This window comes from Buteo buteo, chromosome 8 (assembly GCF_964188355.1).
Source record: "Buteo buteo chromosome 8, bButBut1.hap1.1, whole genome shotgun sequence".
Classification (NCBI taxonomy): Eukaryota; Metazoa; Chordata; class Aves; order Accipitriformes; family Accipitridae; genus Buteo; species Buteo buteo.
In genome coordinates, this window is record NC_134178.1 from 10,574,593 (window position 1) to 10,588,811 (window position 14,219).

The 14,219-nt window shown below is 36.2% G+C and overlaps 1 protein-coding gene across 16 annotated transcripts in view; it reads left to right on the forward strand.

The window, feature by feature from the left end:
- The window catches only part of KDM6A (lysine demethylase 6A), a 167,942-nt gene that overhangs the window by 112,044 nt on the left and 41,679 nt on the right, over positions 1 to 14,219 (forward strand). For 6 of the 16 annotated variants that reach the window (XM_075033585.1, XM_075033587.1, XM_075033588.1 and 3 more), the window contains 8 exons: positions 4,000 to 4,126; positions 6,617 to 6,715; positions 7,082 to 7,301; positions 7,863 to 7,997; positions 8,439 to 8,594; positions 9,250 to 9,345; positions 12,077 to 12,181; positions 12,794 to 13,189. In XM_075033585.1, the coding sequence (XP_074889686.1) occupies positions 4,000 to 4,126; positions 6,617 to 6,715; positions 7,082 to 7,301; positions 7,863 to 7,997; positions 8,439 to 8,594; positions 9,250 to 9,345; positions 12,077 to 12,181; positions 12,794 to 13,189 (1,334 nt within the window). The remainder of the gene's footprint in view (positions 1 to 3,999; positions 4,127 to 6,616; positions 6,716 to 7,081; positions 7,302 to 7,862; positions 7,998 to 8,438; positions 8,595 to 9,249; positions 9,346 to 12,076; positions 12,182 to 12,793; positions 13,190 to 14,219) is intronic. The other 10 variants (XM_075033596.1, XM_075033600.1, XM_075033599.1 and 7 more) reach the window with 3 other exon arrangements.

The following is a 14,219-nucleotide window of genomic DNA, read 5'->3' on the forward strand; positions in this document are numbered from 1 at the left end:
TTTTTTAGCTTTTGAGTCTTTTGTGTGAAATCACAAATGAAACTGCTGGAGGAGTTCACTGCAGGCCTCTAAGTGCCAATTTCTCTGCTGTCACATGACAGTGTTGCTTATATTTCAGTATCCTCTCTGAATTTTTTTTAACTTGGTATTATCCCACCTAGTATCCATTGTCAGCAATTTCATCCAGAAAGGCTGTACGTATAATCCATGGAAGACAGGCTTCCCAAAATAGCTGACCAACGCTTTTTCAACTCTGTTTGATGTATGTTGCCACAATAGAAGCAAAGGCGCATGTTTGTATTCATAAATTCCTACCACAGGTCTCTGTGCTAGCAATAAGAGCGATGACTTTGAGAATTGTCTGCTGTCTAAAAACTGGATTAACTCCCTTTATTCAATGAGCATAGGTCACCTAGTTTTGTAGTGTGCGTAGCTTCTATGTGGAGAAAGGGATAGAGTGGTATAGAGTGGTCTTAACCAGAACATTCAAGGAATAATACCATTTCTTTTGCTCTTCACTGTTAATAACGGTATTTATCAGAGTATAGTGTTTATTGCAGATTTCGTCTCTAGCAGCTGGTAATAAAAACACTTCCTCAGGAAGCATAGTCCAGGTGGTACACTGCTGCTTAGAAAAAATAATAGAAAATACCTGCTATCTGCCAGAATGCTACTGGCAAAACCCAATCAAAATATATTTGTATTTCTATGTTGAACTCTTTCTTTTTTCCTTTTTTTTTTTTTTTATTACTCCAACAGAAAAATTGTTTTGGCATGAAAATACCCTTTGTTTATTTTCCTTAGCTAGTTAATGTTTATTGAGCCAGAGTTGAAATTTAGGCAAGTTCAGATGTCTTGTGAGAGAATTATTAAATTCTTTGCTCCTGTTGCTGGTTTCCAAAGCAGATCACTGTGGAGGAGAACTCTGTGATTCTCAGATAAATACATATCCATTTGAGCTGACTAGTTCAGGTAGACTTAACAGTAAGATCTGTACAGTTGGATAAGAGCAGTTTGTTTCTTCTTTTGTGCCATTTCATTTGCTGTCCAGACAACAATTCTTTGCCTAAAATTACATTAAATTAATGAGACCGAAGATCAAATCTGTCCCAGTATTCTTTCTCCAATTGTATTCAGCAGTTACATAAAGAAGAGTGTAAGAATAACGTAAGCATAGAGGTTCCCAAAGCACTCTCTCAATGGTTTTTGTCTAGGGGCATTCCTAGCTATGTCCACATAATTGGATGAGACATCATGAGATGCTAAAATAGGGAAGAGGCTCATCTCTTCAGAGACTGAGATGATGATGTTTATCAGGGGAAAAGCAATTGCCACAAGTTCAGCATGAGAGTGATTGATAAGCATGATTGCAGCATGAGCTAGGCTATGACATCCTCTTGCTGAGGCAACACAGGGATTTGTTAGAAATTAGATTGTAAAGACCTGGAAATGCGCGTGGAACATTTGTGAAGTATGGACAAAATCTGCATTTTTGTTTATCACATTAGAAATGTCCCAAGAGTGGAAGAGTAGTCAATATGCTAGTAGAGAATTTGAGTTAGGTCTTGCAAATGGGAAACTGCACAGCTTACCAGTGTTTTTCCGTCACCACCTTTCCGTATGTTCTTCATTTTATGCATGAGGAAAAGAGACATCCAGTTTCCTTTGCCTGTGCTATTCTAGTAGAAAACTTCTGTTTGTTCTCCCTCACCCTCTCTTGCTTTCTGCCTTTTTCACCTCCTGGTGCAGGAAGATGAAATCGGGAAGCAACCCTTGTTTCAGCAGTGACAATAGATAGGGTTTGCTAGTTCTCATTTCTGTCTCCTAGAAATAGATTCTTTCTTTTTATCAGTGAACCTCAGTAAAGATCTCCTGAAGATACGATGTGTTATCTTTCAGTCTGGCAAGGTTCTGATGAAATGGAAAAATAGACATCACCACACAACATTTCCAAAGGTGCAGGAAATTGTTTAATGTATTTTTTTACCCTTGTTTATAATCCCTGAACTGTTACCTTTATCTCAGGCTTTGCCTGGGACCCGATACATTTATCCTCAATGTACAGTTGGGCAAGTGCATTCTGATAACCACCTACGCATAAGCCTTTTTTTCTTAAAGCATGAGTATTTTCTGTGTGCTTAAGAACTTCAGTGACTTGGGATTTGAATCAAAATCATAGCTTGTTTATGAAGTCCTTGAGAGAAAATTGTGTATATGTCTCTGCAAAAATTACTGGGAATTTTTCCTGTTTGGTTTTTTTTTTTTTTCCTGATGGATAAGGTTTTGACTTGATCCTTCTTCAGACAAGATAAATTACTCTTTCTTCAGCACTGTAACCACTTGGCTTCTAACCTGATGTTTCTTGCAGTCCATGAAATATTCAAACTTCTACCTCTGACCACAGTTTCTAAATGATACTTCTTAAAACACTTCAGGCAAATGTTGTTCAATAGATAAGGTTTTCTTTTAGATTGCCTTTTTTAAAGCTTGGAAGTTTGCCTTCCATTTGTGAAAGTGTTGCTGTGACTGTTAACAAACAATATGCCCATGGAATAACAAATAAGCTGTATAGAACAGGTAGAATAAAATATTTAAGGTATAGTCTAATGACAGAGAGGGAAGTAAGGCTGCAAATCTCATCAGTTCAGTTCTCAGCCTTGCCTACTTTGTCTAGCATTTCAGATGAGATCTGAATCCAATCTGGATCTTTTGTGTGGTATTACTTGTTCATGTAGTTAGACTGTATCAAAAAGGATAAGCTTAGGGTGCTGAAGTTTAGCTGACAGAGGTTTTAAATAGACATATAGTGCAGCTTCGTGTACAACTCTGTAGGTAACTAAAACTGTATACAAACCTGGGGTATTTTATGAAGTTGGTATCATAGTGTTCCACAAGGGACTGTTTGTGGGTGGGACACTATAAAAACATAGGGACAATCTGTTGTCACACCTTACGTTTTATAAATGTTGGCTGAAAAGCAATGGATTGTTAAGACAAATACATGGAGATAAAGCAAACAGCAAGGCATTGCTGACCAGAGTGGTATGTAGTGATTTCAGCAAGTCAGCTGCCTGCTACAAAGGATTTCCTTGTACTCATGATATGAGTGGCAGAGAGATGATTTTGTGGCTGCTTAAAGGAATTGCATGTAAGCATAAAAGGCAGATGAGGAGCAGCTTGAGAAGATGATGAAGGTGCTTTGTTCGAAATGGTAACCAAGCCTTGAGAGCAGAGATGCGTTTTAATAGCATGTAAAAGATTATATGGGAGCATGAATTGTGGGAGGCCTTTAAAGTGCAGATGAATAATTTGTCTAATGAAAGAAAAAAGGTATTTGAAAGAATATGATGTGTGGTTAGATGAGGAAATAAAATTATCTTTTCAGCAGAATTTGTTATGTAGATGAGAGGTGATTGCATTTGTCAAGGTGAATGGAAGAGATGTTGTAGCAATGAAGATGAAATGACAGTGTAAGAAAGTTTTAAGTGGAGATACAAAAATTCTTACCAATGTTCTGTTGGGGAATTGTCCAAATATACATACAGTATAAATACGATCATTTAGAAGAAAGGGAGTAAACTGAACATAATATACAGATAATTGATGTGTGTGACAGGGAGAATGGTGGCATTTTTGACAATGACGGGGAAGGTATCTGTGTTCAGAGGAGGAAAGAGTTAACGTTTTCAGATTAACTTTTTGTAGTAGAAGATTGAGTAGTTCATAATTGTGCTACTAACCTCACAGAAAATTACTTAAACCAAAAAAATGCTTTAAAAGTACCTGAAAGTAATTTTGACTTAGGGTTCTTCTGTACTGTAATTTTAGTATAGAACTTTAAAAGTTTTTAAAGTTTCATTCATAATATTGTATGTAAGAGATATGATTGTTTGGTACTCCTATTTTTAAAGAGGAACTAATGCTATGAATATCCTGCTGTGCCAGTGTTAAATGGTCTTAGAGAATTTCACTTCTGCCATTTATGGATTCTTTTTGTAGGCTGGATGCATCACACCGTGGATCAGCTTGGAGACAAGGCAACCAAGGAAAGCTACGCTATACAGTATCTCCAGAAATCTCTAGAAGCAGATCCAAATTCTGGTCAATCCTGGTATTTCCTTGGAAGGTAAGAAATCACTTCATAGACACTGTAACTGTATTTGTACATTTTTTGAGGATACTCATTATTGTGAGTATCTTATTTTGTTTTTCTTCTTAATACTTTCAGAGGAAAAATGAAGGGAAAGGATATATGTATCTACTGAAGTCTAGTGTTCTGGAAAGTGTATGAAAAGACAAGGTGCTAACATATTTGGGATGAATATAGATTAGAAGTTGAAATGAATTATGTTACCCAAATGGTCCTGCTTTTTTTTGTAGTTATTATTCTACACACATTAATCTGAGTCTGCCCTGCCTGGTTTTATCTGTTCCTCCTACCACATCTTATATTCTCTCTCTCTTTTTTGGTAAATGCTCTTTTGGTAAATGTTGTTACTTTTCTTCATACCTTTTTCACAGTTCTTTATGTCTTTATTTTCTCAGAATCTCCTGTCTAATCTCAAATCAATTTTTGCATTAGAATACAAATATTTTCCCAGGTATACATCCATTTATAAACAGTATATGTTGCAACTAAATATTAGGCCAAGATGGCTCAGATTGATCCATTCTAATATCTATTTAAGTGTTGTATTAATTCTGTACTATCAGACAGTATTTTTTTACTTGAAAATTAACTTGTTCCAAGATGTAAATCATACAAATTTGATGACTTTTCTTGGTTTCCTTTTTAAGAAAATGGAGTACTTTACACAAATCAGCAGTAACTCTTGAAATAATCATAATTGGGTTTTGGAGAAAGCTTTGAGGGCAATTCAAGTCCATATGTGAACAGGGCAGTTCTGTTGAGAAATACATGAGAAAGGAATTAATCAAAAATAAAACTAATCTCCTGACCTCAGTATCTTCCAGCTGACTTTCTTGAAGGTTCTGGTCACATACAACTGGAATGTACTTCAGTTTTTGTCATCCCAAGTACATGCCTCCAGCTGTTGCTGTAAGAGAGGGCTCTTTGACCAGCTGTCTGCAGGCTAAGGGAGGAACACCGGCACTGAGTGTGAAGGGCAGAGGGCTACGGCAGGTGTGCAGGGAAAAGGGAAAATGAGCCAGGGATGATCTGGCTCATCTTATCATCCACTGGGCTGAGATCCTGTTTTTTCATTAGTAGTCCCATTCCACATGCCTTGAGGTAGTTGAGTTCTTATGCAGCAGCAGGATGTATGAAGTATGTGTGCGCAGCTGCTGTACGTCTAACCTCCTCAGGTATTCGTGTTATTCCTTCCTCTGCTGGTTGTCCAAACTGGATAGCAAGTTGGTTTAAAGCTATATTTCAAAAATACTCCACCATCACACTCCTTCCCCACTGAAAAAAAACCCATCACCCTCTTTTAAGTTTTGCTGGGTGCTTGATGTTAGTGCTATCCTAACCACAGTCTCCATGTATCTGATAAGCAGGCAGATTGAAACATGTCTGTTGGAGCTTGGGTTAGATAGTGATTAAAATGATCATCTGAAACATTGTATTCAGACTTCATGGAGGTTTTCAGGCGAAGTATTGCTACATTTTATTGTATTCCTTTCCTAGTGTGCCTCAAGAGTACATGAAAGAGGGTAGCATGTTTGAGAAACCTTTGCCTGCACTGTTCTGCTTGGTTTTTATTTTTTACTAGAATAAATTTTCTGTTGTTATTTATGTGTTTTGAAAGCTGTCAGTTCTTTTTCCAACAGTGAAACTTATTACAAACAGTAGAAGAAGCAGAGCTATTATAGATTAAACTAGTAAATTTATATATATATATTTTTAATTTTGTATTTATTTAAGCTTTTAATTTTAAAAAGGTAGGTATTATTCCCTGTGGTATAATTGTAGTTCTCTTTAGAGTTCTGATATTTCTGCTTATAATGCCAGAATACCTTTGAATTTTTATGTGAAAAATATTCAAATAAGAAATTATGAAAAATTCCGGAACAGTAAGATTTATTTTAAAGAAATTCAGGCCCTCTATATGCAGTAAAACTAACTGTTTTGTTGTTCATTACTTGAAATCTTATTGAAATGTGAGAAATGCACATTAAAATTTTCCCAGGCAATCAGAAACTGTCCTAATTGAGTTGGTCAATATCTCTTAATAATTCTGAAACACTTCTTACAGAGCATGAAGTTTCATAAGCATTTGTTTGATGAAATAGGTAACTTAATTGTTTCTTTATAATGCTATCTGCAGATAAATACTGTTCTTATTGACATTCATAAGTTACCACAAATGAAACAAATATAAGTCCTTAAAATATGGTATTACTCTTTTCCTTACAAATGCAGTAAGCTAGGGTTTAAGCAGTTTTGATGTACTTTTCAAATAAATCATTAGTAATACATGTTGATTAAGGTATTTGAGTCTGCTTATGCCTGGCAGTCAGAAACAGCAAATGTTTTGGATTCATCTAGATGAGTATGTATTTGCAAGACTTAACATTTATCAGATCAGTCTTGGTAAGCCATCCTCAATGATTACCTTCTATAAATATTACCAAAGTTCTTTTTTTCTTCTCCCAGGTGCTATTCAAGTATTGGGAAAGTTCAGGATGCCTTTATATCTTATAGGCAATCTATTGATAAATCAGAAGCAAGTGCAGATACATGGTGTTCTATAGGGTAAGAATGATACAGGGTAATACAGTGATATAATTCAGTGGTAATATATATAAATAAAGAATATCAGCTTTTTAACTCTTTTGTGTTCTCAAGAGAACCGTAAAGCTTTTTTATTTATACCTTCACGTTGTCAGACTTGTCTGATTTGAAGTTTAAATAATAAATTTATATTTGCTTTCTCAATTTTTTAAAATACTGAATATGCTACATATATGAGCTTTGCATGTTAAGATTTTATGAGTTTTTTGTGCTTATTACTGTGGTTAATGTAACGGCAAAGTTTATTAAGGGTTTGGGGGGGGTATTTGACTTGTTTGTATTTTGACTTTGTTATTAATTCTCGACTTCACTAATCTTTCTATTCAGTGTGCTGTATCAACAGCAAAATCAGCCTATGGATGCTTTACAGGCCTATATCTGTGCTGTACAATTGGACCATGGCCATGCTGCAGCCTGGATGGACCTAGGCACACTCTATGAGTCCTGCAACCAGCCTCAGGATGCCATTAAATGCTACTTAAATGCAACTAGGAGCAAAAATTGTAGTAATACCTCTGCACTTGCAGCACGGATAAAGTATTTACAGGTAAAACTAATGTTTTAAGAAGCGGGAAATAGTCTTCCAAATACACAGCAGAGGGGAGGGGAGAAGTAACACACAAGTTTAACTTGCAATTGTTTGTGGTGTGTATAACCTGTTTTCATGTGTATTGTAAGCATATCATAGCCTGTAATATTTTATTTCTTCATTTTTAAGTGGAACTTAATTCCTTATAAACCCTATTTTGCACATTTAATCAAAGCATACTGTTTTACATCACTTTGCTTTTTTCTTTGTATTGTCTACATTTTTAAGTTCTCATAACATATAGAGAGAATACGCACACACTATCTTTCACTCTTGTTTGCAATTTCAGAAAAAAGGAATTATGAGACCTCTGAATCCAGAGCTCATCTTTGTTCTGATTCTCACAAAGGTTTATATTCTGGTTACCCTCTTTATACTTAGCACCTTTCTAAAACCCCAAATTTTAAATCTATCCTCTCTTTAAGACATAATTAGCTACAGCATTTAGGAAGATTTCATGGACTTGCTCTTACTAAAGTAGGCTTGTGTTAAATTTGCTTTTTACATAATTTTTCCTAGGCTCAGTTGTGTAACCTTCCACAAGGTAGTCTACAGAATAAAACTAAATTACTTCCTAGTATTGAGGAGGCATGGAGCCTACCAATCCCCGCAGAGCTTACCTCCAGGCAGGGTGCCATGAACACAGCACAGCAGGTGAGAAGTTGGGTTATGTTCTGCAGGTGCCCAGCTTTAAGGGTTCTTTACAATCGGTAGTGGTCAAGCTTATTTTATTGAGCACAGGACTGGCTTTTAGTAATAAAAAGCCTTTGATTTATTTGCAAAGGGATATTAGATCAAGAAGCTCCCTATAATATGGGAGAAATATGGGGGTACCAATTTAGAACCTTTGTGGATTTTCATGATTTTAAAAGATTTCATCTTAAATAGAAATGCTGCAGTGGTTTAATAATCCCGTGAAAGGTACACATTCCTCCATTGATGACCATATGGAAACTGATTTTTCAGTTATTGAGATCAGCTTCAGAATATCTGCTCAGCCCTTTTAATATATGTGGGCTGTTAAAATATATAACTTAAAGGAAAGAATTAAGAATATATAGAACCATATTTTTGTCTTCCTTCTGTGATTCATAGGCTTGTAAACCTCATCATCCAAATACTGAACCTGTACTAGGCCTCACTCAAACACCAATTTCACAGCAATCCTTGCCACTACACATGATTCCTTCTAGCCAAGTAGATGACCTGACCAGTCCTGCCAAGAGGAAAAGAACATCTAGTCCAACAAAGGTATATATTCTGATGAACTAAAAAGCCCCCTACCAAAATTATATGGAAAAAATGCACTGAAATTATGCAGCATGCACAGAATTTGTGCTGTAAATTATAATCCTTTGGCATCAAGGTGGGGAATGTTTTTAGAAATTTTAAAAAACATTTTTCAGTGATTTGTTTAATCAGGTTACAGTTCGACAGGAAGTGCGTAAGGGCAATGCAGATTGATAGCACTATACTACAATCATAGTTGTATAAGTGAAGAAGTACAATCGTAGTCTGATGATAGATAGAGAGGGAGACGATCATGTCATCCTGTCTATTGCCTTTGCTTATATTTAGAATTCAAGTGTTTCATCATCATGTAATAGCGTTACAGTAGATAAAGTATTCAGTTTTAAAAGTAGTGTACATTTAAGTTAATTGTGTAATTTGATTTGATTGTTTCTTGTTATGATGTTAGGTAGCATTTAACTTTTTCCTCTGACTACTCTGATACTGTATGGGAATGGTAGAGTGAGACTTGGCATGTTTTAGTATGTTCTTTGTTTATATTGTTGTTCTTGAAGCAATGACTAGTTCTTTCATAAGTAAGATAAAATCTAGATAGTAAAAGAAATTATGTTGACCCTTTGATAGTCACGCATTTTAATGTAATGTTTTCTCTCAGAATACTTCAGATGTTTGGAGCAGTGGCCATACAGTGTCACATCCTCCTGTACAGCAACAAATTCATTCTTGGTGCTTGACACCACAGAAATTACAGGTAGGTATGCTGAAGATCTTCAGAAGTGTTGGTATATTTTTTGTTTGTTTCTTTCATCCTTCTAAGAAAATAAATCTGGAACATTTTTCAGTTTCACATTTCTGAAATTCAATGTGAAATACTTCCCAAATAATTCCCACAGTGTAATTCAAGTTTGCTGATATTTATGGCTTCTCTGCAAGATTAGTTCTGTAGTAAAATAAATGATCTCTAGCAGAAACTGAAGACTTACATTGTATGAATCTCATAATTTATGAAGAACATGCAGTAATTCTTTTTTCTTAACGATGTTTTAAAGATAGATATGCAAATTGCCACACTTGTGTGCCAAGTGAGTTTTGCTACTTGCTGTAATGTGGGAGATATTGAAGGAGGTGTGGAAGTATTGTAATATCCTCTGTTTCCTCTGAGGTGGCTTCTTGTATCAAATTGCATAAACAAAGATGCACATTCTACAAAACAGAATTGCTCAAATGAAATCTGGTACTGCTTCTCTATATTTTACGTCATCTAATATATTTACGTGAAATGCTAGATTTTTTATTTTTTTTTAAATCATGTTTCAGGTCATTTTGTTATGATGTTTTGTTGTCTCTTCAGTTCATTAGGGCTTGCAGTGAGCTTCAGCAGGAATTCCATATTTTGAAAATCAGGCCTAGCTGGAAACTCTTACCCTATGTATCACAGATACTGCTCTGGATGCAAGGAAAAATAGAAGGGAACACAGTGCAGAGATGGAAGGCATTCTGATTGACTGAGCAGTGTTCCCCTCAAGTCCAATATAGTTCTTCAGCTGTTTCTCCATCTGAACAATACTGGCTTTATTTATTATGCTGCATAATTTTTCCCTCCCCTCCCTTTCCCCCCACCTCCCTACTCCTTTGGTCCTCCCTAATCACTCTTCTGTATCTCTCTTCATGCATTCTCATTATTTCTCTCTGCTTATTTTATATCCTGCTACTTTTCTCCCATTTTTAGTTTCACCTTTTCCCGGATCCAACTTCCTCCTCTAAGCAGTATCTAAGTAGGCTTCTCTGTCTAAGTACAGTATACTGGATTTGCTGGCAATACGTTGACAAGGTTCCAGGATATATGAACAGGAAAGCCAAAAAGATATGATGCAAGAGGAGAGTGAATAAAACCTTTATTACATCTTCTAAGTCAGTCTTTTAAAAGTGGCAGCTTGGAGGCTGGATGGATATGGCACATAACACACACCAAATGGTTCAGCTAACAAAAGCAGAAGGGGAAAGCCACACAGTAGCTGTTGGGACTGCAGCATGCCAGTGGAGGAGGGATAGGTGTTGATTTCACAGAATGGATGGGCAGCATGAACAGTGGTGCCTGCAAAGCCTCTGCACCCATAGCACTGGAGAGAAGCACAGACTTGCCTCTGCTGGCATATGTGCTGGATCAGTCTTCCTCATTCTGGTTACCCTATTTAGACATTTTCTAAAAAGCAAACTAACAACTGAAGAGTACTGGTTTTGGCTTCTGTGTACCTGGTGCGTGCACTCTCACGGAGACCCTGTTTTCAGCTCACAATCATGTATATCGATTAGTCTTATTTATTGCGGTCCCCTACAGAGGGACTTCAGAATGGAAGCTACTGTTAATCCAGGGAGTTTGGCATGAACCATCTTTAACCACTTTTTCAAAGTTGGATTTTTTTTTTTTACTAAAGTTGATAGTTTGCAAATACAGTTGTTCAAAGCAGAATGATCTACAGTTTATTTAATACTCATACTTCAGTTCCATTTATGTATTACTAATTACAGCATAATCAAAGCAAAGGAGATGAGAAGGATGTAGAAACATGCAGACCCTGAAAGGAACTAAAGGAAACCTGATTTGTGTTTTGTTTTGGTGGGGCTTGGTTTGGTTGGTTGTTGTTTTTTGTTTGGAACTTGGTTTTGGGGTTGTTTTTTTTGTTTCATTTTTTGCTTTTTGAAAGGATTTACAATTATATGAATTAGCTTAGTATTAAAGAACAATCAAGAAAGTTGTCTATATGTCACATTTTGTGTAGGACAACTTTTGCCCTTCTCTCCACATCCCCACCCCCACCCCCCCGCCCTGCTTCCTTCTCTGATAGTGCTTTTGTGTTCCACAATTGTAGCATTTATGTCATACCACTTAACAGCAGCAGACTTACTGGTAGAATGGTGGTGTGTCCTGAATAGTTTAAAATGAATACAAAGATCAGATTTTTGGTAAAAGGTACTTAAATTTATCAGTTGCAAATGAGTTCAGTATTGTAACATAAGATATTGCTCTCTGTAATTAAGTTGTATAGTTTTCTGGGATTGTTTTTTTGTATTTTCTGGAGTTTTCATATGTGACTATAGATGAATTTACTTTGTGCTGAACAGTATTAATAAAAGAATAGCACAGTACAAAAAAGTGTTAAAAAACACATAATGATAATAAGAATTCTATATAATCATACTTGATTGTAGTTTTCTTTTATGGTACCAGTACACTTAATTTGAGTGTGGTGATAATATTTATACACTCAAACAATTCAGAAAGTCACTTTAGTTTTAATAACTAGTAATAACGTTTGGTTATAGTGTATAGAGAGATGTTTGAGTCTGCAACAGAAATCTCAATCATGTTTTCAGCTTTACAAGTCTTGTCTTCATGGATAATTTTTACTATCGTATGCAAGGAAGTTATTAGAAAAGCACATGCAGTTTTCATGATTCTGAACTATACTGCTGTTTTTCAGCACTTGGAACAGCTGCGTGCAAACCGAAATAATCTAAATCCAGCACAGAAACTTATGCTGGAACAGCTGGAGAGTCAGTTTGTCTTGATGCAGCAACACCAGCAGGTGAGAACAAAAATATTTTTCTCTTCTACAAAACTTTTGTCATTAATGGTGTCTGTTGTGTTTCTTGAATTCTGAAGAATTTTTATTGTACAGATTTCTCATGCCTTTTACTATGTTACAATAAGGCATCTTTTTTTGTCTGAAGTGTAATTGTGGTTTGACTGTTTGAAACGTAATGGGTTTAGCTGTGTTTTATTATAGGGCTACCAAATAATGTAAAAGTTTTCAAGCCACACTTTCAAACTAAAGTGAGTGGACACATCTAAAAGCAGTCTTATTTGAAAAATACTTCCTTGTAGTAAGCCATATTACAGCATATCTCTCCTCCTCTCATTGTTCACTTTTCTCTCTCAGTGGCCAACTTCAGCAGTAAAATGCTAACACTCAAACTGAAGGGCCTAGAAGAAAAGTGTGCTGATAGCTTTACCTTAAAAGTCGCTGAGCGCATTTGTGAGCATGACAGACATTTTATTTCTCAAAGGCAGTTGTGAAGATCTTAAAATCAGTATAAAATTGGAATTGACCAGTGCAATAAAGTACACAAACCTTGTACAATCTTCACTTTTTAAACTTGGCAGCTAATGTTCTTGTGCTTTGTTCATCTTCCGTTAGATGAGACAAACAGGAGTTGCACAGGTACGATCTACTGGAATTCCTAACGGGCCAACAGCTGATTCATCACTGCCTACAAACTCTGTCTCTGGTCAGCAGCCACAGGTTGCTCTAACCAGAGTGCCTAATGTCGCTCAGCGTGGAATCCGTCCCGCCTGCCCTGGGCAGCCTATGGCTAATGGACCCTTTCCAGCAGGCCCCATTCCCTGCAGCACAGCAAGAACGCTGGGTAGTACAGACACTATTTTGATAGGCAATAATCACATAACAGAAAGTGGAAGTAATGGAAACGTGCCTTACCTGCAGCGAAACGCACTCTCTCTACCTCATAACCGCACAAACCTGACCAGCAGCGCAGAGGAGCCGTGGAAAAACCAACTATCTAACTCCACTCAGGTATACAATTTCAGTTTACTCCTAGACTATGCTAAGGAAGCTTGATAAGCAAGTCATCATTTGAAGTCTCTCATTTGTAAACACACATTTTCTGTTTCCTGAAGTTGATGACCTAGATGCAGATAAAACATACACTAGGTTAAACCTGCCTATTACTTTTTATTGTTAAAAATCTGTGTATTAAATTAACTACTTTCAGGATAAAGGAAGTGATCATAAATCGAAGAGGGCAGTTACATACTGCTCAGCTGCCTACCTTGGCAGAAAAGTTTCTTTAAAAAGGAATACTTATACATCTTTTTGTTGCTTCTTTAATGTGAATCGTTGTGACTTTGTTTTTCTTGTAGGAGGAATGGGCATATTTCATGGGAAGCTGAATGTCACAGTTATTTTTGACATTACATTGTTGTCATGATGTAATCATTACCCATATCTTGTTCCCATATGATCTTTCAAATATTAATATCTAGCAATCAGTCCCACAGAGTTACTTGCAGAAAAATACTATAACACCAGTAAAAATCCATAGGAATTAAAGTGTGTAAGTGAGGGTGTTTTGTGTATATGTGTGTTGGAACTTGAAGATGGAGCTTTTTTTTTTTTTTTAATTTCAGCCCAAATGTCTTTCTTCCAAGACATACCTTGTGGATGTAACAAGGTGTTCTATAGGAAGATATCCTAGTGGTTTAATTCACTTTTACCAGATGGGTTATACAGCTTGATACAATATTGTTTTCTTCCTCAAAACTGCACAAATTTCTTGTTTAGTTAATACTGCACATTAATGCTGAAGAATTGAGAGTGGGCTGTGGTACAGACGTACATACGTGCTGAACTGCACATACACTGCAACAAAGGCTGAGATAATACTGGAACATCTTATGTAAAACATGGTTATTCAAAACTAAAACAGTGTTACAACATGACTTCTTAAAAGTTTCCTATTCATTAGTAGTACTATTTACATGGTTTCTAAGCATGGCAGGGGGACATGGAGCCTGTTAGCCTCACTACCTCTTGCTTGAATTAG